The sequence below is a fragment of the Camelus ferus genome, chromosome 9, assembly GCF_009834535.1.
Source record: "Camelus ferus isolate YT-003-E chromosome 9, BCGSAC_Cfer_1.0, whole genome shotgun sequence".
In the NCBI taxonomy this organism is placed as follows: Eukaryota; Metazoa; Chordata; class Mammalia; order Artiodactyla; family Camelidae; genus Camelus; species Camelus ferus.
This window is the reverse complement of record NC_045704.1, coordinates 48,759,710-48,782,642: the sequence shown is the minus strand read 5'-3', so window position 1 is coordinate 48,782,642 and position 22,933 is coordinate 48,759,710. Positions and strand designations below refer to the sequence as shown.

The window sequence follows — 22,933 nt, the reverse complement described above, 5'->3', positions numbered from 1 at the left end:
GGTCTGGGGACGAGGCAGGGTATTGATCACTCCTGCAGTCTTTTGTGTGTGTGTGTGTGTGTGTGTGTGTGTGTGTCCCCTACAGGTAAACAAAGCTCCGTCCTAAATTGGCAGGACTGTGAGGTGCCAAGCCCTCAGCCTCACAGCCCAGAGCCCTTGTCACATTGTGTGGCTGCCCTGCTGTACCCTCCACCCCAGCAGTCCCTCACCTCCCTGCCCGGCTCCTCGGGATCCATGGCCAGACTGCCGGCTCAGTGAAGCTGCTGAGGGTAAAGGCCTCCTGCCCTGAGTTGTCTGAATGGTGACCTGGGTAAGGCAGCTGAAGGAGTTCCTGCAAGAGATGGACTGGGCCTAAGACTTCACTGGGTGGTGGTGGGGAGAACTTCTTGGGAGAGGAGGCCCAGGGACAGGGGCTTCCTCTGAGGGGATTCTGTGCCTGAGAAGGCTCCACTTCCCACCTTCTGTACCTCACATGGTCTCACCTGGAGTGGTGAGGGCTGGGGACACCTGAAGGTGGACAAAGACAGAGCCTGTGGCCCCTCCTGGCTCTGCGCAGTTCCTCTTCCCTGAAGGCAGTGCTGATTGTTTCCTGAGCCCAAAAAGGCAAGAGCTGTTCCAGGTGGGCATGGTGGGGACATGACTCAGCAGGGCCAGGAGAGGGCAAAAAGCCTGGGGAGAGGGCAGAGCCACATCTTTTATTTTTTTCTATTAAACACCCACTTTGTTTTGGTTTGGTTTGGTTTTCATCTTTGAGGGTGAACTCTGAGGCCATTTCCCCCTCCCCTCTAGTTGGCCAAGTGCAGGAGGCAGGAAGAGCAGGATGGTCTGGTCTGGTCTGGGTCTGAAGATTCAGATTTGGAATGGTTGTGGCGCCTTAACCAGGGCTCTGGAATGGTGGGAATTTGAGGGATTGTTTCTTCCAGTCCTGCCCCGGCCCGTGAAGCCTCAAGAAGCCTGATGTGTCAGTGCCTCCTGGCTACCCGCCCACCCTCTCTCCCTCCATCTGGCAGTCCCAAGCCTGCCCCAAGCAGGGTCAGAGCTGAGGCAAAAGCATGGGTCCGGGCACAAGATATGGCCACTCCTGCCCACCTCCAAACACAGAGCCCTGCAGAGAACCCCCCACCCCTGGCCGGGAACTGGGAAGGGCAAATGCTGGCAGAGGCTGCTGGGGGCGGCAGGTAAGCGGCATTGGAGTAAGCCAGGCAGAGGCAGGGGTGTTACAGTACAACTTTATTAATACTGGAATCTTCACAGTGCATTTGTTACTTGTAGCAGTGACTATTTAAATCAAGGGGAGGATGGGTTGCGGGAGGCAGGGGGGAGGAAAAGATAATTTATCCATAAACAGACAAAAAGAAAAGAAACAAAATGGTTCAGATGGGATGGGGGTGGGGTGGTGGAAGGAAAAAAAAGTGAGTAGGAACCAGGAGGGGAGGCCTAGGGTGGGGAAATAAATTAAAAAAAAAGGAACAAGTTAACAACAGCACCAGAAAAGTTACTTCAGTCAAAAGACGCTTTTGAAAAGAATATTTCTCTGTACAAAAAGAAAAATGAAACAAACATAAAGAAGTCCCCCAAAACAAACTTTGTGATGTGGGATGGTTGGCTGGGATCCCAAAGGGGTGGGCCTATGAGGTGGTTACTAAATGGACGAGAGTTGGTCAAGGGGATGGAGGAATTATGTACAGCCCTGGGGTGGCTTAGAGGGGAAGGCAGACGTGGGAGCATGGGGTTGGGGGGTGGCTGTGCCACACCCATCCCCTCCCTGGCTCTCTGAAGCCCCCTCCCCTCCCCTGGGGGCAAGCTCTTCCTCATGGGGACTCAGCTATACCCCCACCCCACTGCCCCTTACCCTGCTAACATCACATGACCTGCATCTTACCTCAGCCCACCTGGGCAAACCTGGGGTAGGGGGGCAGTGTAAACCCCCCCCCCCCAAGGGTTTCACAAATAGGCCACTTGCTCTCTGGGGCCTTTCAGGCCTTCCCTTCTCGGGCCCTTCTCCAGGTGCGCTCAGCAAGGCTCCTTTCTCAGACCTAGCGACTTACAGGTACCGTTCTCTACCCGCTTTCGGGGAGCCCATGGGGCTCCATTCACTCAGGGCTACACTTGGTTCCCCAGCCCTGACTGGCCCGCCCTGCCTCGCCCCCATTTCCCAGCACAACAACTACCAGAAGCTCCAGCCTGGTGCTGGGAGACTCGCCCCAGCCCCATCCCATCCAGACCAGGAAAAGCCAGCTCTCCTGACCCTGGGAGGTCCCTGCCCTGTGGCCCTGCTGCCCTGCCGCACTTGGCTGGCCTGCAGGGCCACAGGAAGCCCTCCGCTTGCCCTTGGCACACGTGCTTTTTACCTGCTTAGAGTTGGCGTGACAACTGGTGTGGGGTGGGAGGAGGGGAGGTGGTGGTGAGGAAGGGTGTACTCCCCTCCCTGCCCCACCACCAGCACAAGACCAGGATGCGGGGACCATCCTGGAATGGCATCTCCTCTGACAACAGAGAGTCAAAGCCAATCTCCCCTACTCCCTGACTCCCACTCCGTCTGCTGCAGACCAGCAGGAGGTCCCGCCCCCAGCCCTCTCCAGCCTCATTTTGGCTTTGCTCAAGCCGCTGGAGAGAATAGCTGCCCCCTGGCTTTTGGGGGGGGGGCTTTTTGGCTCTCCTCCTCCTGCCATGGGACCACCAAGCCACTGTTGGGCCCCCTGACCCTCAGGCACTCTTGGACACACCCTGTACCGTCTACCCTGTCCCCACACGCAGTCCTTGTCCAGTCAGCTCCATTTTATTATATATTCATAAAAGAACCTTCCCTGTCCCAGCTCCAAACCCTGCCCCCAAAGGTGGCCAAAACCATGATCAAAGTGCCACCAGAGTTAAATTGTCTCCATGTGACCAGGTGAGGCTGGAATATGAAAGTAGCTCCTGGGGGACTGGCTAGATGACCCTCTGAACTTCCCTGCTGCCCAGCCCTACCCTGCCCCCTAACCCCAGCCACACCTTGGGGGAAGGGATGCTTCCTCAGGATCCTCCCATCCTCCAAGCAGGTCCCCTGCATTTACCCCCAAGAGACTTGACTTGGGCCCTTCCCCTATAGGCAGGCTGGCTCCTAACTTCAGCTGGCTCCCTAAATTGCCAGCCACTTTGTGGAGTTTTCCAGTCAGATCAGATACCTTAGTGCACTGGGCTCCTGGTCCCTCCACAGCCACTCTGCCTCCCAGATGGAGAGGAGCCTGGGAGAGGCAGAGAGAAGGGGGAGGGAAGAAGAGGGAGCCCAGTCAGGGAGGAGGGACCAGCATCCCGGAAAAGCCGGAGGCTGCCAACTTGGGAGATGGGGAGAAGCCAGGCCAGCTAAGCTGTGGCACTGAGGGCACAGCTAGGCAGGTAGGGTGGCGGGAGGTGGGCCCAGCCTCTGTTGTGGGAAGGGAGCACGATTCTGGTGCTCACGCAACGTGGAAAAGTCAGGCCCTAAAAGGAGGAAGAGGAGGGACAGAGTAGGCAAGAAAAATATGAAACAGGCTCCAAATCCAGTTCAAGGCCCGCAGGCTCCATCCTGGTGAGGTTTGGTAAAGAAGTCACTTCCTGTTTAAACGCTGAAATCTAAGCTGAATGTCTCTTTCCATAAAGTGGCTTTGCCTTGTGTGACTTTTGAAAAAAAAAACTTGCCTGGCTCTGTTCTCTCCTGACTGTGCCTTTGCTCTGAGTGGCTGTTGCCCCCACTGGCCAGGCCACCTGCCTCGCCTGGGCCCTCTGAGGGTGGGAGGGTGGTGCCATCACAAGATTCGGGGTGCCGACCTGTCATTGGTGACCGTCCTGCGGAGCCGCACCCCGCGCCGGATGGCCACCAGCATGTCTTCGGCTGGGGGATCGCTGGTGGCAGCTGGGGGTGGGGTGGGTGTCTCCTCCGCAGGGGTAGCTGACAGGGCAGTGGGGAAGGGGAACTGGCCCTCGCCCAGGGCATGGGCGCCGGCCACCAGCTCCCCAAGCTTCTCCACCAGGCTGTGACGGTTGGCGGCCAGCTGCTGCTCCTCGTCCTCGGCCACCAGCCCGGCCCCCGGCCCAGGGTAGCTGGCTGCCTCGGGGGATGGGCTGCCCCAGGCTGTGTTGGGCAGGCTGAGCCTCTTTGGGGAGGCCTTGGCCAGGTCTGGCGCCAGGGGTGAGGCAGCCTCATCAGTGTAGAAGACGCACTCCTCACTGCCCACCCGCGTGGGCCCCACGTAGCCAGGGGAGTCGGGCACTGTGGGTGTCTTTACAGGGACGATGGGCGGCCGGATGGGGATGGGACCGGCACTGGAGAGGGCACGGCGCACGGTAGGCTTGGTGGAGGGTGTGCGGCGGATGGTAGCCACGCCAGGCGGTGCACCTGAGGCAGTGGGCAGCCCAGCAGTGGGCAGCCCCGCAGTGGAGGCTGGGCGCTTGGTCTGGATCAGGCGGCGATAGTTCTGGGCAATGTTGCTGTTGCGAGGGATGGTGGATGACTTGTCAAATTCGGGTGGGCCCTCGCCGTCTGCGTCCCCATTCACTGAGTAGCAGTCATAGTCAGAGCCTAGGGGACATGGACACGATGGGACTCGGGCCTCGGGACTGTGAAGGCCCAGCTGCCCACCCCCAGCCCCCGGGGCCTACCTTGGGAAGGGATGGTATCCTCGGAGCATGAGGGCGTGGTAGTCTGCGTGCTGTAGCCGCTGGAGTACTGCAGCGAGTCCCGGCTGCTCTTCTGGTGCTCCAGGCTCAGGCCACGGGTCAGCACCATGGCCAGGTCACTGGCCGCAGGGGACACCTCCTCACCATGCTGGGGGTAGCAAGACTGTAGGCTGAATTTTCGCTCCTTGCTTCCCCCCTCAGCCTGGACTGCAGGCAGCTCCAAACAGACAGAACTGGCCCTGTGACCACTTACCAGGCCTCCCAGCACTGATGTGAGAGTGAAGGTGGGGCCCTGGCTGGGCTGCTTGGGGAGCTGCTGCTTACCTTGGCTGCAATGGTGGCAGGTGACATTCGGGGTCGCGGGGCCTCCTCTCCACTGGGTCCCAGGGGTCCCCCGCTGGCTGGGCCTGGCTCTGTGTCTCGTAGGAGTTCCACTCGGTCCTTCCTCCGCTGCAGGGTGGTGCCCGAGGGCTGCTCGTGGGGCCCAGCCTTGGACCAGTCCTGCAGGGTATGGCAGGTAGGTCAGGACCCTTGGCCCTACTGCCCATGGCCAAGGGGGCCCTCACTGGAGTTGAGGATCACGGTTTCCAGGCCCATATGGAGCCTCAGGCTCACAATCATGGCCGAGGGAAGAGAATGGAGGGTGCCGTGACCCACCTCCCACCCCAAGTCCCGCCAGGCCCAGGAGCAGGAAAAGGAGCCCCAAGAGGGAAAGATGTGAGTGTATGGGGAGTGGCTGCAGGTGGTGCCCAGTAGCCTTGTCTTGTAGGGAGAAGGTGCTGTTTGCACACCCTTCTGGTTGGACCTGGTCCTTTCCTGAGTACCCCTGCGGGTGGGGAGCACTGACCGATGTGGGGGAGCTGCACTCGCTAACAGACTGGCAGGTTTCCGAGGCCTCAGAGGACGCAGAGCTGGAGGACTTCTGCCATGCAGAGGTGAGCAGGCAGGCGGATGGGGCAGGAAGGCAGAAGGAGAGGAGAGAACAGATCTGGTCAAGGGCCGGCATGCAGCGGGGCCTTCTGACTCAGCATCCCATCACATGCCCCACAGGGCCACGTCTGTGAGCGTCTGCAGCAGAATGCAGCACCCAGAGCACACACCCCACAGGTACTGACCTACCCCTGGGCCCAGGTCAAGAACCACATGTTTTTAGGATTAACAACAGGACTGGTTGCTGATGGCCTGGATGTGGTGGGCGGGGAAAGAGATACTAAGGATGGATATGGGGTGCTGGCTTGAACCTCCAGGTTGTTGGTGTCACTGTTTTCTCAGAAGGGCAGGCCTGGAGGAGGTATGGAGTCTAGAGTTCCATTCTGCACGTGTTAAGCTGAACTGCCTGTTAGGTATCTATGCACAGATGCAATGCAGGCAACTGTATTTACAAGTCTGTAGTTTAGGGAAAAGTCAGGGTTGGAGCCACAAGTCCACTAGCCATGGAATGGAATAAGGTCATCCAGGTAGTCAGGATGAGGGTAGTTAGAGAAAAGGTTCAAGAACATCAGGCCGACATTCAGTGCTTGGGAAGAAGAGGAAGGTCCAGCGAATGAGAGTGACAGGAGCTGCTGGTGATGTTGGAGGAAGACCACGAGCAGGCGACATCATAGAAATCAGAGAACCTGGTGTGTGAAGAAGGGAAGGTCATTGGTACTGAGGCTGCTTGGGGCCCATCAGATGAGGCAGAGAGATGTCCATGGAGACCTCCAGAAGTGCTTCACAGCATGGTGGGGGTGGAAGCCCATGGAAGACGGGACTGAGGGTGCCCAGGAAGCTCCTGCCTGGACACTGGCAGGAACAAGGTGCTCTGAGAAACCTCCCCCCCAACTCAAAACAACAAAAAATGAAGAAAAAAGAAGAAAGGGCAGAGGCTGGCTTTAGCACTGTGGTTGAGAGACTGGACAAATGGCAAGGTGGGGAGGTCATCCTATGATGACCCAAATTAAACCTGGAAGGGCAGTGATCAGTAGTGCCTCTTCAGATCCTGTACCAAATCAAATTCTCTAAATCATCCTGATTTAGACTCCCTGATGTTTACAGTTTATGATGAACCAAAATGACCAAAATAAAAGGAAACAAAACTCTATAGATGAGGATTCAGAGGAAATAATAAACACATTTAGAATTTCAACCAGTATAACTGTTACAACACTTAGACTAGGACTAGAAAGGAACTTCTTTAACCTGACAAAGAGAATCTACAACAATATCAATACTTTTATTTCTGAGGTTGGAAAAAGATAAGGATGCCCACTACCACCATTTTTATTTAGCACTGGTAGTCCTAGCAGTGCAAAAAGGCAAGAAAAAGTAAAAAACGAAGACTGGAAAAGAAGAAAATGGTTATTTGTAAGAGATATGATTGTTGTATGTAAAACATGCAAAAGAATCTATAGTTATCAGAAACTAATACGTTTTTTAAACAAGGTTATTGGATATAAGATCAACATGTTAAAAAAAAATCAAATTTCTAAAAAAAAAAAAACCAAATTTCTAAATAGCAGCTAACTCATAGAAGAATCCAAAAAAGTCAAAATAGCTTAAAATAGCATCAATAAACATCAAATACCCAGGCCAAAAAAACAAAAACCCTAGTGACAGATGTGCAAGATCTTTGTATGAAAACTACAAAATATTACTGAGAGAAAGAAAAGCCATAATAAATGGAGGCTACGTAATCCCAATCAAAATCCCAGGTTTTGTTTTTTTTTTAGTGGAAGCTGACAATCTGATATTAAAATTTAGAACAACATGCAAAGGTTTAAAAATAGACAAGGTAATACTGAAGAATAACAAACTTGGAGGACTTTAATTACCAGACATCAAGATTTTTTGTAAAGTTACAATAATTAAGACGGTGTGGTATTGGTACAAGAACAGACAAATCAACCAGTGGAACAGAAAACAAACTCAAGAAACAGCTACACATACACATACACAGACACCTGTTTTATGACAAAGGAAACAATGCAGTGCAGTGGAGAAAAAAGATGATCTTTTCAATAAATTGCCAATTAGATACTCATATGGAAAAAAAGAACCCTACCTCATAACTCATACATACAGACAAAGTCAATTCTAGATGAGCTATAGATTAAAAAAAAAAAAAAAAGGTTAAAAAAAAGGCTTTTAGAGGAAAACATCTCTGTGACCTTGGAGTACACACAAAAATCTCAAACAGGACAGGAAAAGCAATAATAATGGGAAAAAATGGGAAAATGACATATATTAAAATTAAGAACTTTAGATCATCAAAAGACCCCACTGAGGGAGTAAAACAGCAATCCACAGAATCAGAGAAGATACCAGATGAAGGGCTTATATCCATGATATGTAAGAAATTCTTCAAATCAACAAGAAAAAGACCCTATAGTGGAAAAACAGGCTAAAGATCTGAACAGGTCCTTCACAAAAGGGGATATCCAAATGGATTTAAAAGTATAAAAAAAGTGTTCAATGTCATTAGTCATCAGGGAAATGAAAATTAAATGCGTGAGGCAGTATCACTATTAACACATACCAGAATGGCTAAAATGAAAAGGATGTAAGATACCAAGGGCTGGTGAGGACGTGGAATAGCAGTAAATCATTGCTGTGCTCTTCTTGCCAAAAATCTATGGCCACCATCTAATTATGAGAAGACATCAGACACACCCAAACTGAGGGATATTCTACCAAATACATGCCCAGTATTCTTTAAAAGTCATGAAACAAGAAGAGGAACCGAGGAGACATTACAGACTGCAGAAGCCCTAATAATAAAATGCATTGTAGGATCCTGGACTCTTGGACCAGGAAAAGAGTATTAGTGAGAAAGTTGGCAAAATGTGAAAAAAGTCTGTAGATGAGTTAATAGTACTATGTGTGTATTAATTTCCTGGTTTTGAAATTTGTTTGGTAGTTACATGAGATGATGACCTCAGGGAGACTATAGGGAGGGTAGGTGGGAACTCTATACTCTTTTTACAAATTTTCTGTAAGACTAAAATTATTTCAAAATTAAAAAAACAAACCTCAATGGATAGGTTAAATAGCTATAAAATAGAGAAAAAATACATTGGAAGATAGACCTGAAGAAATTATCCAGAGAAACAAGGAGATGGGAAATGCAAGAGTGAAGAGACACAGACACACAAAGACAGAACGAGAAGGTCTGACATACATTTCACTGGAAACCCAGAAAGAGAGAATAGAAAGAATGAAAGTAAGAATAAAGAAGTAGTGGCTGAAAATTCCTAGAACAAGTGAAAAACATGAATACAAAGAAAGAGGAACATAAGCATATCAAGTGAGGTTAAATAAAAACAAATCTACAACTAGATACATTGTAGCAAAACTTAAGCGGCCAGAGAAAGAAGTCAGATCACTCCCAAAGGAGGAACAATGTGACAGACCTCTCAATCAGTCACAGGAGGCAGAACACGGGGAAAACAGCTTCAAAATGAGGGGACACAATAACTGTCACCCCAGAACTGGTCCCTGGCAAAACTAACCTTCAAGAGAGAGGAAAAAAATAAAGCATGTTTATAGACAAATAAGTGAGACTTTACTACTATAGACCCATCCTAAGAAAACTTCTAAAGGATGTATCTTACTTCAGAAAGAAGGAAAGTGACCTTAGAAAGAAGATGGGATACAAGGAAAATATGAAGCAAAGAAGTGTAAACACATATGGGTAAATCTAAATAGATACTCTGCGTGTAAAATAGTGATGAAATTAAGAAGAAAAATGTCAATTGTAGGGATAATAAAAAAGGAGAGAATAATGTATAATAGCTTATAAGTTGGAGGGAGCGGGTGACTGAAAGTTAAAATATACATTAAGGTCCTTGAGTTACTTAGGAGGTGGGGTTGTGATTTTCTAAGGATGCATGGTAAAGTTTCAAGGTAACCTGTAAATGAAATGGAATAAGAAAATCCAGTAGAAGGGAAATAATGGGGAACGGAAAAACAAAAAGCAAGCGAAGAGACAAAAAGAAGCATAGAAAAAGCAGAATAAATAGAAAGAAAAAAGTCAGACATTAATTCAAATATGCCAGTAATCATAATAAATATAAATGAGCTAAAAAGGTCAATTAAGAGATAGAGATTCTCAGATTGGATAGGAAAAGAAAATCTAGGCATATGCTGTTTACAAGAGACTCACTGAAAACATAAGGACACAGTGAGTTTAAAAGCAAAGAAATGGAAAATGATAATGTAAATATTGAACAGTGTAAAGCTGAAGTAGCTGTAGTAATGTCAAACAAAATAAACTAAGCTGGAAAACATACAAGGAATAGAGGATCAACTACATCATGTTAGGAGATTCAGTTCACTATGAAGAGTTAACATTTTCAACTTGCATGTACCTAATAAAATAGTCTCAAAATATAAAGCAAACATGTATAGAACTATATGGGAGAAATTAACAATCTTGGTTTTTCAATTACTGATAGGTGAACCAGAATTACCTGAATGGGAAATAAGGTAGAGATAGATGGCCAGTGTAGACAAATCTTTTGAGAAGTTTTGCTGTGAGGAAGAGACTAGGTGGCTAGAGGAGTACATGGAGGAAGGGAGGGCTTTTCAGATGGATGATACTGGAGTACATGTTTGTGTACTGATAGGAAGGAGTCAGCAGAGGATGAAGACTGGGAATGCAGTGGGGACATCCTTGGACATGAGAGCAGGAAAACAGAATGTTGAGCTTAAATGGGGGCACAAGCCATGATGGGGGACAGCAGAGTGGATACGAATGCAAGTACGGTCACTCCTGCTACCCTGAGAATAGAGCCTTGGGCATGTGGCCTGACCTCCCTTTGTCTTCTGCTGTAGTCCCTCTGTTTGCATCTCGCTGAGGCTGCAGGATCTGAGATTCTTGGGCCAGTGTATGCATTCAGAGTAAGTTGGCCAAAGTGTAGAGAAGGGGAAGGATGTCTGCAGATCCTTGGGCCCCTGGGGATGCCTCCTAGGGCCAGCCACTCCATCACAGTCAGCCTGTCCTGAGGGAGGGTCACAAGGGCCAGAGCTGGCAAGCTGATGCTACCTTCTTCAAGACCTTCCCCACCTCTCCTGAGCCATGAGGCAGTGAGTTTAGGTTGGTCCCCAATGATGTAGCCCCAGGAACCTCCAGGCTAGTGTCAACAGCTGTACGTGGACCCCCATGTGGATAGCCCAAGGCAGCATGAAGCAGCTGTACCCCACCCTGAGTGGTTCTGCAGACACCCCCTCACCTGGCTGGTGATGTCTGAAGGCATGGGTGAGGGGGGCTTGGAGTAGGTGGCATCCTGGGAGACGAAGCCAGAGTCGTGGGAGGAGACGCTGGAGAGGCGGGCAGTGGCGGTGGCTGGCTGTGCCAGGCTGCGGTAGCGACAGGTGGAACCGGGTGAGTATGTTTGGGCACCCCCAGGCCACGGGGCTCCGCCACCCTTGGCACTGCTACCGCTGCTGGGGGCACTGGGGAAGTGAAAGGGGAGGCACAGCAGCCAGACAGGGAGACACAGGGGTGTGTGTGGAGGGGAAGGGTGACAGACGAGGATAGGGGAGAGAGGTGAGGGGCAAGGAAGGAAAAGACAATGTCAGACTACAAGGTCCTGAGACCCAAATGCCACAGAGGAGCTGAGTTCTGGGAATGCGGGATAGGTTGGGGCCTGGGCAGGGGACCATAATGAAGAGCTGGCCCAGCAATTGCTCCTGGAGTGCCCCGGATCTCCAGGAGCTGCTGTCAGGGCACGCCCAGGACAAGGCGTGCTAGGTCTCTGCACCTCCTACTCTGCCACTGAGAACAGCAGATCTTAGGTTACCAATGGGGAAAGTAAGCTACTGTCAAAGAGATTCCCAGTTAGGCTAGAACCAGATACAAGTCCAATCATCTCTAGACTGTCTTCTCAAAGTCTGATATTTGCCATCAAATCCTAATTGGACATCCAGTGTGTGGTGATGGTCTTTGTGGGTCTTGGACTCACCATCACCCTCATCTCCACTCTCTAAGGGGTGTCTGGCCCTCTGTAACTCACATCCTCTAGGCAGCCATTTCACCACTGGGCAATGTTCCCAACAATGAAGGCTGCCTGCCTCCTGAGCATGACCCAGAAGGTCCCACCCCTGGTCATGGGTATCCCCTGCAATCAACCCTCCTATGCCAGTCACCCTCTTGGGGTCTAAAGAACCTCCAGCTGACTTGTACCCTCCTCTTTCTGCTGTGCCTGGCTTACCACCCACTCCCTCGGTGCCCAGCCAAGGTGGTTCTGGGGAAAGGGTGTGCCTAGGACAGAGGAGCCTCTCCACTAGTAACTCACTCTGTGCTCACTGCCCTTCCGCTGAGGAGCCTTAAATCTTAATCATTTCCTCAAATCCTGCCCAGGAAGCACCTCGATCCTGAGCCTGCCTAGTGATTGAGGAAGACCCTTGGCCTCTTCCTGGCTCTGCAAGATGCTGGGGGTCAGCCTGGGCTGAGGTTTGGGCCTGTGGCAGCTGCCTAGGCACCAGCTCTCAGGAACCAGCCCGGCTGAAGTGTCCATAAGGTAAGCTTGTGGCCTCAGTACATGTTCCCTGAAGCCTCCATGGCACCCCCATTCATCTTAGATTCTTACTATTGCCCCAGACTGTGCAGGGCATGGCAGAGCCTAATGGCTAAATGCTGGGATTCTGTGCTTCAGTTTCCCCTTCTGTGAAATGGAGACAATACCATACCTGATATGGTGATGTTAGGATTCACTGAAGAAAATGCATAAGGCATTTAGCAAAGCACCTGGCGCATACTTGTTGCTTCATAAGTGAAGCTGCTGCTGCCCTGTCATCACCTCCCCCCAACAATCACAACACACGCCTGCACCAGCAGCAGTCTTGCAATGGGAATGTATTTTCCCCTACTCTGGCAGATTCCTCAAGGACACAGAAGTGTAAAATTTGGGGCCGTGAAGCAATTCTTGATGCAGTTTTGGTGGGAGCTCTCCCATTCCCTGCTTCAGTACCCTTGTCCCTCCCTGCCCCTTTTAATTCCCCCTGACCTGCACATGCTGGACTTCCGGGAGCTGGAGCTGCTGGGTGATGAGGGTGGAGTCTGGTAGGACCAGCTGTAGTCTGAGCCCTTCAGGTCTTTGATCACCTGGATGGGAACATGGATGGGGTCACTGGAGGCAGCCTTGTCCTGCAGAAAGCTGTATCATTTTCCTGGCCACCTACCCCTAGAGGGATGGTAAGCTACAGTCCTCCCACTGTTTTCCCAATTGGGAACTAGGCCCTAGAGGAGATTCCCCAGGAGTCTGAAGCCCCTCTCCCCCTACCTTTTCCTAATGCAAGCTCCTTAATCCAGGGTAGGAAGCAGAGCTGCCAGGGGTTGGGGGAGATGCCTGGGGAGATTCTGCCTTCTCTGATTCTCAGAGACATTGCCCCCGCGTGGGGCCAGGCCTTCTCAGCTCCCACACAGTGGATTCTGAGCCCAGCCTGGGCCAGGCCGGGACTTGGGAGAACCTGGTGCTCCTGAGGACTCACTGATGCTGGAAGAGGAGCTAGGCCACAGTGACCATGAAGGGCACTATGGGATTCAAATCCTGGCTCTGCTGTGTCCTTGGGCAAGTTTCTGGGTCTCTCTGAGCCTGTTTTTTCCTGTGAAATGCAGCCAATCATTCCTATCTTACTGGGCCTCTGGCGTGACTGAACAAGATGACCCTTGAGAAGTGCTCAGTGCAGGGCTAGGCACACAGTAAACATCCAGTGAGAGAAACGCCACGGCGCTGTCAGGCAGAACTGACTCTAGTGCAGGGGGAGTCTGGTGGTGGGGTGAAGTGAGCAGGGCGGCACATAGCGGGCAGTGTGCCTGGGCTAGGAGAGCTAACAGGTGTGGGCATGGACAGCAGGCACGCAACACACCAGGTCTGGCTTGCACAAGTGAAGCCTGAGGACGGATGCCAAACCCAGCCCTGAGGACCCGGGACTTCTGCCCATCTGCTTTCAGGCTGAGGCCCCCATTGGGCCCTGGGCATAACACCCCTCGCTTGGACAGGTTCTCCTGGATCCCCACAGAGGGTGGTCCTCTTGGACAGACATGGTCCTCTGTATCCAGCTGCTTCCCCCAAATGCTGTTCCCTTTTCTCCTTTATTGCCCTCAACCAAGGGCAAGCCATCCCCTCCCCTGTCTCCTGGCCCCAGAGTTGGCCGCACCTGCTCACTGGCGGGGGGCAGCTTGTGGGGCTCCGCGGTCAGCACCACCAGGTCGTCGATGATGCCCTGCAGGTGGGTGATCTCTCCCAGCATGGTCAGCTCGCCGTTCTGCCAGAGCAGTGAATCAGCCTCTCCAGCCCCACCCCTGCCATGTATCCTGGAGGAACAGGCCACACTGGGCCTCTCCTCCCTCCCCCTTTCCCACCAACCAAGGCTGCTTGAACTGATGGAGGCTCCCAAATCCTGGTTCTTGGGATTTTTTGGGATTCATGGGGACCCCTCAACTAGCCCAACCCTGGGGATGCTCAGAATGCTTCTGTGTCCCTGAAAACCCACCACCACAGGCTGCAGGAAGGTGATAAAGGTGCAGAAGCGGCCGCGTTCCTCGATCAAGGCCCGGCGCACCGCCTGCTTCTCTGTCTCCTCCAGCAACAAGTACATGTCATTGACGTCCTGAAGGGCACTGTCCAGCTGGGGCTGCAGATCTCCTTTCCCTGGATGGGTTGGGAGGAGAGGCCGCGCTGGGGATGCTGGCCCAGCCCACTGCATCCAGAGCTTAGGCCCATTGGTGATGTGCCTGGCTGGAAGCTGGGCACTGCCATGGGTCGGGGAGGGGACTAAGGAGGGCAGCTGGGATGCTGGGGCTTGTGAAGGGGCTGGTACCCAGGGCAGGCAGAGACGACAGACAGACAAGCACACAGGAAAGACACCAAAGCTGCGAAGCCACCCAGGTCCTGGGGTGGGCAGAACCCTTGGAGCAGCTGTGCTCAGGAGAGACTAGTGGAGGCCTCCACAAGAGCTGGGACTCCCACCCCCCAGGATACCTTCATTGCCCAGGGGAAGGGGGCCCCTCGCTTCTCAGGGCACAGGGAGGAGGGCTGGAAGTAGGACAAAGTAGAGCGTGGGGGCTCAGTTGCAGGCTAGGCCACTGAAGGGTGTGGGGACCAGGAGAGCGAGGGACTGGGCCCAGTGGCAGGGAAGGGAGTGTCTCAGTGTGGGCCCCCACTCAGCTCAGGGAGTGACACACAAGGACAGCAACAGCAACACAAAGAATCAGCGAGAGAGAGAGAGAGAGGCAAGATGATGTAAGGGAGATGGCGACACAGGAAGTGGGAAGGCAACAGGTACAGACTCTGGGCGGGCCTGGTCGGGGTGGGACAGCCAGGGCCTGTGCCCCCCACCCTGTCCAGTCCAACTCCTCTTGGCCTGGCAGACTGACCCAGCAGTGGTCCCAGACTCATCCCTGGCCAGCGGCCCCGGGGGCCCCAAGGGGACTGTGCCCAAAGCCCCTCCCTTGCTGGACAGACCGCCTTCCTCGCTCCTCCTTGGCCTGGAGAGTCTCCTTCCAATGGCCCTGAGCTGGGGGAGACAGACAAATGCAACAAGGACGGGAGGAGCAGCTGGAGGAACGGACATCTGACTTACCAAGTAGCTCTACAGGAAGGATTGGGAGGAGGAGAAGAGAGACAGAGAAAGAAAGAATGTGTGAAAGACAGCCGGATGGACAGAGCCACTCCTGGGGGCAGTGGGGGGTGCCCAGGACTGTTGGGCCTCCTGCTGCCTCCCTGAGAAGGGAGGTCTTGGGCCAGGTCTGGGGTGCTGGGCACTCCCTCTGTCCCACCCAACAGGTTGGAGGGTCTTATGTCCAAGATAGGGCCCCTTGGGCCAGGATGATGCCCTGGGATGCCTCATAGGGTAGTGGGGGATAGGAGTGGGGCCCCGTGGGGCTGTGCCTCCATGGGCCACTCTGGGCTCTACCTTTGCGCGCTTTCTTTTGCAGTTTCAGCGTGTCTGAAGACTTCTTCTTGATCTCATGCCGGGCTCGTTTGTACTCTATGCGGGGGGTGAGAGAGGAACACTATGATAGAGTCTCTCAGGAGTAGGGGGCAGGAAGGCCCAGCCCAAGCCTGAGTCCCACCTTTCGCGTGGTCCTTGTCCAGTTGGTTGGCTGACTTCTTCCAGTCCTCAATGCGCTCCTGCAGTGGGTTAATGAGGCTCTCCAGCAGTGCACTGTGGGCAGGGGCGAGAGGGTCATGGCCACCATGGAGATCTCCCTGCGACACCCCCGCCCAGCCGCAGCGCCCACTCACTTGGTGAACTGCCGCAGCTTGGTCTCGATGCTGCGGTGGCGCATGCACATGCGCGTGAGCGCCGAGCCGATGTCCCGTGTGGCCCCTGGCGAGGCAAGCGCGCGGCATTGGAAGGGGCCCGTCTGGCCTTCTGCAGTCCCGGCCTCAGGCCACGAGGGGGCGCACCAGCCCGCGAAGGCCGCACCCCTCGCCGGCGCCCCGCCCCCAGCATTCCGCAATCCTGCCAGCCCCGGCAGGGGATTTGATCTTTCCTCACTATTTACCAAGCCCCTCCGCTGTGCGAGACCAACGTCCCGCCCATCTCGGCCATGCCCGTCTCCTGCAGCTGTGGGTGCTCTGACGGTCAGGCTAGGGGCTGCCCTTCACTCAATCTAGGAGATGCTAGCGCTAAAGGCTGTCCAAAGAGCCAGCCAAAATTCCCTCCTGCTCTACAGGGAACCCCCTTCAGATGTGCCTAGATGCAGGTGTGAGAGTGTCAGCACGCGCCCATTGCCTGGATTTTCATCGGCCAAAGGAGCAGGGGCCCCAAGTCCCTGCTACTTGGACCAGAAGGCAGAGGAGACACCACGGCCAATAGAGAATGTTCACTTGTACTGCGGGCTCTCAGAAGGGCAGGTGGGGGTGGGAGAGAAGCCATAATCAGACTCACTGTACGGCAGGGTGAACAACTGTAGCTGAGGGGTCAAGCCAGCTGCCCATAAGTGAGAAGGAAACCCCTATGAAACATCCCTGTCACCTTTCACCCACTCCTGCTTGTATGACTCAAGTGATTAGAGGCTCGCTCTCTGCACAAAAAGCCCATTCCATTAGGGAGCAGAACTCAAGGACTCTGGGCCTGGTGTCCTCTCCCTGGCTCACATTCCACTCAGCCTTTCCAGCTTCTGAGCCCAACATGGAGCATCCTCATCCTCCAGCCACGCCCCTCCCCACCTCGGGTGTTGGTGGCCATGTCAGCCACTTTCTGGAAGGCATCCAAGAAGGCCACAGCAGCCAGCACAGTGGTCCTGGGGAGATACAGTGGGATGTTTGTGTGTGAGGTGGCCTCTTCTCTACCCATCCCCTTCCTAGTGGGGCCCCCTCCGCAGCCTCACCTCAGCTGGGAATGCAGCTTTGTGGCCTTGGAGTTGAAGTCCTCCCAGATGGGGTAGGAGCTCTGTTGAAGAGACAGGAGAGGAAGTGAGACTCCCTGGGGGCAGCAGGGCTCTACCTGGGCTGGGCTCCCCACACGCCTGGGTCCAGACTCTGGGCAGTTTCTGAGAAAGCAGCCCTGCTCTTGGGCCCTTTAGGCAGACAGAGGACCAAGGACAGAGCCATGGGGCATGAGGAAAGCCTGGCCCTGGGAACAGGCACCTTTGTCCATCCCTCCCTTCCTGACAGTCAGGAACTCTGGCCTACTGTCTGCAGTGGTGACCATTTTGGCCTATGTCCTCCCTCAGGGGAGATGGAAACAGTGAATGGCAGGTCCTGTCTCCTCGGGGATCTGAGGGTTTTGGCAGGGAATTGAGCCTCACGAGGGGTGCTATGTCCCCCGGACACAGCCTAGGACGGTCCATATGACACGGGGGCAGAAGCACAGTGCACAGTGGCAGAGCTCAATGCATGCCAGGTCTAAACTGGGGCCTCTGGTGGCCCCCACCCTGTGCCCCGGAAGCTGCTGCTGGCCTGGCCACCCATCCCAGGCCAGCAGCGTGGCTCCAAGGCCCAAAGAGGCTGTGGCTGCTGCAGGACATGGCCAGCCTACCCAGGACAGTCAGGCCCCAGGCTGAATGGGGCCTTGTGCAGCCAACAGAGCCACCTTTCTCCACCCCCTGCTCCCCTCCCCTCCAGGGGACACAGTGTGGCCTTTATCCCAGCCTGGCCCAAAGCTCTGAATTGGGAGGGGGTTTCTCAGTAGGGGGGCGACCGAGTCGTCCAGAGTGATCAAGGGGCTTTTCTGGCTAAGATGCCCTCTCATGGCTGCTGGGTCTTGGCTCAAGGGCCCTATAGAGACCTTGCTCCTTGAAGGGGAGCCCCGGCACCAACCCCAAGGGGCTTCTGACCCTCTCTTCCTTGTGGGATGGGGTTCTGGGGACTGGGCTTTTTCAGAGGAAAGGGGGAAGGCAGAGACCCCAGACCCCAAGGCCTCAGAGAGAGGCTCTGTTGGGCTGGAATCCCAGGGGCAGGGCAGCTTCTGGGAGCCTCAGAAACTCCCTCCCCTCCCAGCCCAGCCCAACCGGTGCCCAGGGAAAGCAAATATTTGAGAAGTTCACACAGGCTGGGGCAGGAAGGGGGAAGCTGCGGGTGGGCTGTCTCTGTGCGGCAGGGTTCAAGATAAAAGGGACTGGGAGGTCATCCCTGGCAGTCCTGAGGACCTGGCACCCCCAGGGTACTTCTGAAAGGTGGCACCCTCCCCCTACCTCAACACATTCAGTCCTAAGCCTTGCTAAGACTTCCAGGATAGAGAGATGATGCTGTGGGTGTAGGGGTCCAGAGGTAGCTCCCCTGACCCCCAGGGAACCTCAGCCCCCTTGGACTATCTCAGGGAGCAAGGGACTGGGAGAAGCTGGGGAGAGACAGATCCCTATCCCATTAAAGTCCCTGGGCTGGGGCCCACCCCTACAGCTTCTGCCTGGCCAGCCTCACTCCATCCCAGACCCTCACAGCCTCAGCTCTCCCAGTGGAGAGGGGAAAGGATAGGGCATGGAGGAGGCCGGACTGACAGGAGCACCTTGGTCTCAGAGGACCTGGGACTCTATCCCCTACTGGTATTTCATTAGGACCTCAGAGGGGGCTGAGGGGGTGGAGCAGCCAGTGCCCCAGGGGAGTGTCCTCAGTCTTCACCTGGGTCAGTGACCTTACCCAGGCCGCACCCTGACCCTCAGGGTCTAAGACTCTGGGTTATTATCACTAGTGACAGTGATGCTACCCTTGATCAAGTGCTTATGGTGGCCTAGTCACTGGGCTAAGCTCTTTCACTGTGTGATGGCATCGAATCCTTACTACAGCCCTGTGAAATGAATACTGTTATCACCCACTTTCTACAGATGAGGAAACTGAGGCTCAGACAGATTAACTGCCTTGCCCACCAAGTGACAGGGTCAGGATCTGATCCTATGTCTGACTAGTTGCTACATGTCAGAGTAGAGGGACCTGCTACTTCCAGAATGCAGGGAGAAGAGTTTCTGGGCATCAAAGGTAGGGAGGAGGCAGGGGCTGACTGCAGGGATGAGAGAGATGCCCAGCTCTGCCCTCAGAGCGGTGGGCTGCTCTGGAGGGGAGAGGTTACATGCTTGTCACTAGAGGAGCCCAAGGGGATGGGATAAGATCAGTGTGGAGGCTGCCTGGCCCCTGGCTCCTGGATAGTCTGTCTGTAACTGGGCACAGGTGAGTGACCAGGCTGCGATCTCGGAGAGGGGCTTTCTGGGTGGCCTTGGGCCAGGGCCTCCTTACCTGTAAGGTCAGAATGGGACGTGCACTTACATCATTGGGTCAATGTGGAGACTCTGCGTGGAAAGCACTAGCACAGTGCCCAGCACACAGTAAGTACCCAGTTAATGCAGGCGGACAGAGTGGACAGGTGATCCCTGCCTCTCTGCCAGAAGCCTCTCCCACCTGGCCAGGGCCTAGGTGTCTGGATGACACTCTCCACTCTTGAGAGAGAAGGCAAAGATTATGACCCCATTTTCTGGATGGGCCAGTGCTGGCGGAGGCCCCATCCACTCTGCTGAAGGTGCAGCCTGGGGCTAAAGTAAAGCCCCAAGTGCTGCACCCAGTCCTTTCATCTCAGGCAAGTCCCTGCCCCTCTCTGGGCTTCAGTGGGCAGCCTGGCACCCAGTGGGCATCTGAGCTGAGTTAAATTGAGACATGGCAGGCAGGCAAAGCTCCTGAGGGCCCCCTCCCCGTCCCTGAGCTAGTGCCCTACTCCAGGCCCTCCAGGCTCCGGGTGCAGCCCACCCTCCCCTTACTCTGCCACCCCTACACCAGGTCTGACCTCTAGGAGGGCCAGGCAGGCTGTTGTGGGGCCGGTGGATGAGCTGTGGAGAGGCCTCATGGGTAAGCTGAGTCTCCTCAACCTGGCAACCTTCCTCTATGGAAACCCTGCTGCTTCTGTGACTCGGGCCATGGAGGGAAACAGCCAGAAGCTGCCCCCAAATCCAGATGATTGGCCTCCAGGTGGCCCGGACCCCTGCTCTTTCTCTGGCCCAAACACATGCATGTGTCATAGGTAGGGAAATATCAGGACTTGGCATCACCCCAGGAGAAACCTCTCCCAGTTTGTTTCCACATGTCAGAAAATCCTGTCTGCTTGCTACAATCTGGGCCCATTTCCTTCTGTCTCATCCCAAAGTTCCTTGCAAATTGCCTGGAGAGGGAGGGAGACAGTCCTGCCCCTCTTCACTGAGCAAAAGCTGCTGGTCTCTGCAGTGTTTGTGGAGAGGATGCCAGCAGTGGGAGGGTGTGGGAAGGCCCCTCTCCGCCAGCCCTGGGAATGGCTGGGGGAGGGCAGTCTGGGTTGTCTGGTCCCAGGAAGGAAACCCAATGCTAGGGCTGTGATATCTACAGGGCAGGAGGGGCTGCTGGGGGCAGAGAGAGGCCAGGACTTCTAGGGGCCAGCAGAAGGGGCTTGGAGCTAAGTTGCAAGGGATGGAAGTCTCAGGAGAACAGCCTGGGTTGGGGGCTGTGGGGGGCATCTAGACATGCTGCTGACACTGTAGTCCCAGGAGAGGATGGCTCATCTGGCAGCTGCCTTGGGGCTGTTCCCCTGGAAGCACCAGGAGCCCCCTGAAGGGCCTGTTCAGACACTGGTGTGTCTTCCTGGAGCCTGCAATGTCACTGTAGGGTTCTGTGTGTACTTGGGAATGTAAGGGACTATTAGGATTGAGGCTCTCAGGAATTCCTATGGGAAGCCCAGTTTGCTCCCTTGCTCTTACCCTGCCCCACAATCCTGCCCCAGAGAAGAAGGGTAGAAATGCTGCTTCCTGGCCCCCATCCTGTCATTGGAGCTGGCCCTCCTCTCTGCCTAGTCAGCTTGGGTCAGCCCTGCCAAACCCTGGCCTCTTTGGGGGTGAGGATCTCCCTCGCTCCCTGGATCAACAGTGAGGGGTGAGGTCAGGGACAGTGTCCAACAGACTACTTAATGACCTTGAGCCATCCCCAGGCCTCAGCATCCCCACCTGCTAAGCCAGTGGCAGGCCAGAAATTGGTGGCCCGCTCCATCCTGACCTTGGGCAATCATGGGGAGGAGGTTGGCGCTGAGAGCCTGGAGTAGTAGTAGGCCCTCCCTTGGGGTTGCTCCATCAACCCAACCTTCTTATGTCTTCCAAGGTGAGGACACAGGCCTTGGGATGCAGGGACACTCATCGAGGAGACCTTGGAGTCCTGGAGCTTCCTGGGGCTTGTTTTGGGGGACCAGGGCAGGGGTGGTCGCAGAGGCCGAGGCCGGCAGGGAAAGAGTTAACGGTTCTGTGCTTTATTATTTTCCCCTGCTTTGGCAGTGACAGCATTGTCTGGGCTCCGGGGCGATCGGGGGCGGGGGAAGGCGGAGATGGTGGTGGTAAGGGGCAGAGGCCGGAGAGATCCTGGACCCATTAAAGGGCCATGGAGTCGCCCCCACAGGCAAACCCCATTCATGGTTTGGGAGTCTAGGGAGCGGGGGAGCCCGCGTGTGCGCAGGCTCGGGTCGAGACCCCAAGAGGGGCGCGGCGACCCGGGGCATGGACCCCTGGCACCGCACGGACACCCCGACACATTAGCACCCACATCCCCGCAGTCGGGCACTCACAGACCTGGGAGAATGGCAGACGCAGGCCTGATACGCTCAGACAAGGACACACAGACAGGGCGGCGCACGGACACAGCGGGGCACCGCTACCCGCCGCCACGCGTCCCCAGAGGGGACACGCACTCGCGCGCCAGCCGGGCGCCCGGCCCCGCCGCGCCCCTTTACCTTCATGTCGTTGACGATGGCCTGGAAGAGCCCTCCCAGGGCGCCACACTCCTTCTCCGCCGTCTCCATGCTCGGGCCGGGCGGCGGCGGCGGCGGCGGCGGCGGCGGCGGCGGCGGCGGGGCGCAGGCAGGGCGCGGGGACCCGGGCCGCGGTGGCGCTCGCTCCGAGGCCAGGCCGGGCTTGCCGCCTCTGGGCCACGCTCAGCGGCCGGCTGCGCCGCGCTTGGGGGTTGCGGGCCGCCGCAGAGCGGCGCGGGCCATGTCGCGGCGGGGCTGGCGGGCGGCGCGGGGGGCGCGGCGCGGGCAGCTGGCGGCGAAGCCTCGGCGCGGAGAGTGGAGCGGCGGCCGTAATCCGAGCCGCCGAGGCTCGGGAGTCACGTGGGCGCGCGGAGGGAGGACCGCGGGGAGGGGCAGGGCCGCGGTGGGAGGGGGCTGTGGGAAAGGCCAGGCGAACGCCGGCCCATTCACCGCCAGGAGCCCGGGCTTTGAAATCCGAGCCCGGGCGCGGCCAGACTGGTTAAGCGAGCGGGCCCGCCGAGCGCAGGCGCCACCGCGGTTCGGGGGCGGTGCTGGGGCGGGGTCTGCCTGGCTTCCCCGTGGGAGTGGGACGTGTGGTTGGATACCTGACCCGGGGAGGGGCTCAACACCTCCCTCCAGTCTTTGGTCTCTGGCCGGGTTAGAGGGGTTCCCGCGCTTTCAGAAGAGGGCAGCAGGCTGGGCTCCTCGGGGTGCATCCTGCGGGACGGATACACCACACTCAGCAGAGGCGCATGTTGTCATGGGGGCTGCCCGCCCTGGGAAGTTTCATCCCAGGCACAGAAGAGTTTGAGCCCTCCTCCAGCTTCTTTTCCAAGCAGTGCGGTGCTCATGCCACCTGGATGGGGTGCCCTAGGCGGGGACTTTGGAGGTGGGAGTGGGAGGGTGGTATCCTGGTCCTCAGGCCACCTTCTTCTTCGGAGGTGGGGGCCGTGTGGGACCCACAGAACAGAGGTGGGCCACTCTCCCCAGTCCCTGATGCCTGGGTACATATGTGTGGGGACAACACGGTGAGTTCATCCTGTAGTTCTGTCCTGGAGACTTCAGGCAGGGAAACCCTCTGTCTGGTGGCTATGCTGGGGCTCTGGGGAAAAGCCCACACAAG

The 22,933-nt window shown here is 55.4% G+C and overlaps 2 protein-coding genes across 13 annotated transcripts in view; one reads left to right on the top strand and one right to left on the bottom strand.

Annotated features, from left to right (window-relative positions):
• Nucleotides 1–1,412, top strand: part of IL34 (interleukin 34) — a 46,013-nt gene extending 44,601 nt beyond the window's left edge. For all 7 annotated transcript variants that reach the window (XM_032486711.1, XM_032486712.1, XM_014551370.2 and 4 more), the window contains one exon: nt 86–1,412. In XM_032486711.1, coding sequence (XP_032342602.1) covers nt 86–258 — 173 coding nt within the window. In that variant the 3' untranslated portion in view covers nt 259–1,412. The remainder of the gene's footprint in view (nt 1–85) is intronic.
• On the bottom strand, nt 1,213–22,553 carry MTSS2 (MTSS I-BAR domain containing 2). Of its 6 annotated transcripts, none has more exons than XM_032486705.1 (15): nt 21,793–22,441; nt 16,958–17,019; nt 16,797–16,870; nt 15,867–15,951; nt 15,695–15,786; nt 15,535–15,609; nt 15,202–15,210; nt 14,113–14,270; nt 13,777–13,884; nt 12,624–12,721; nt 10,848–11,070; nt 5,486–5,560; nt 4,963–5,139; nt 4,621–4,786; nt 1,213–4,540 (listed from the first exon to the last, which is right to left on the bottom strand). In XM_032486705.1, the coding sequence occupies exons 1-15, from the start codon at nt 21,859–21,861 to the stop codon at nt 3,768–3,770; spliced, it is 2,244 nt and encodes a 747-aa protein (XP_032342596.1). In that variant the 5' UTR covers nt 21,862–22,441; the 3' UTR covers nt 1,213–3,767. The 6 variants fall into 6 exon arrangements, with proteins under 6 accessions (XP_032342596.1, XP_032342599.1, XP_032342598.1 ...); XM_032486708.1 differs by having other exon boundaries at nt 10,848–10,974; nt 21,793–22,440; XM_032486707.1 differs by lacking the exon at nt 5,486–5,560 and having other exon boundaries at nt 21,793–22,553.
• Nucleotides 22,554–22,933: the final 380 nt, after the last annotated feature.

Excerpts from the sequence above, each read along its gene's own strand:
- MTSS2 (XM_032486705.1), bottom strand. The coding sequence starts at position 21,861 with ATGGAGACGGCGGAGAAGGAGTGTGGCGCCCTGGGAGGGCTCTTCCAG. Across the intron at positions 15,787-15,866 it reads AAGCTGCGGCAGTTCACCAA|TGCACTGCTGGAGAGCCTCA; the intron begins GTGAGTGGGCGC and ends CCCTGCCCACAG. Across the intron at positions 4,787-4,962 it reads CTGCCACCATTGCAGCCAAG|CATGGTGAGGAGGTGTCCCC; the intron begins GTAAGCAGCAGC and ends TGCTACCCCCAG.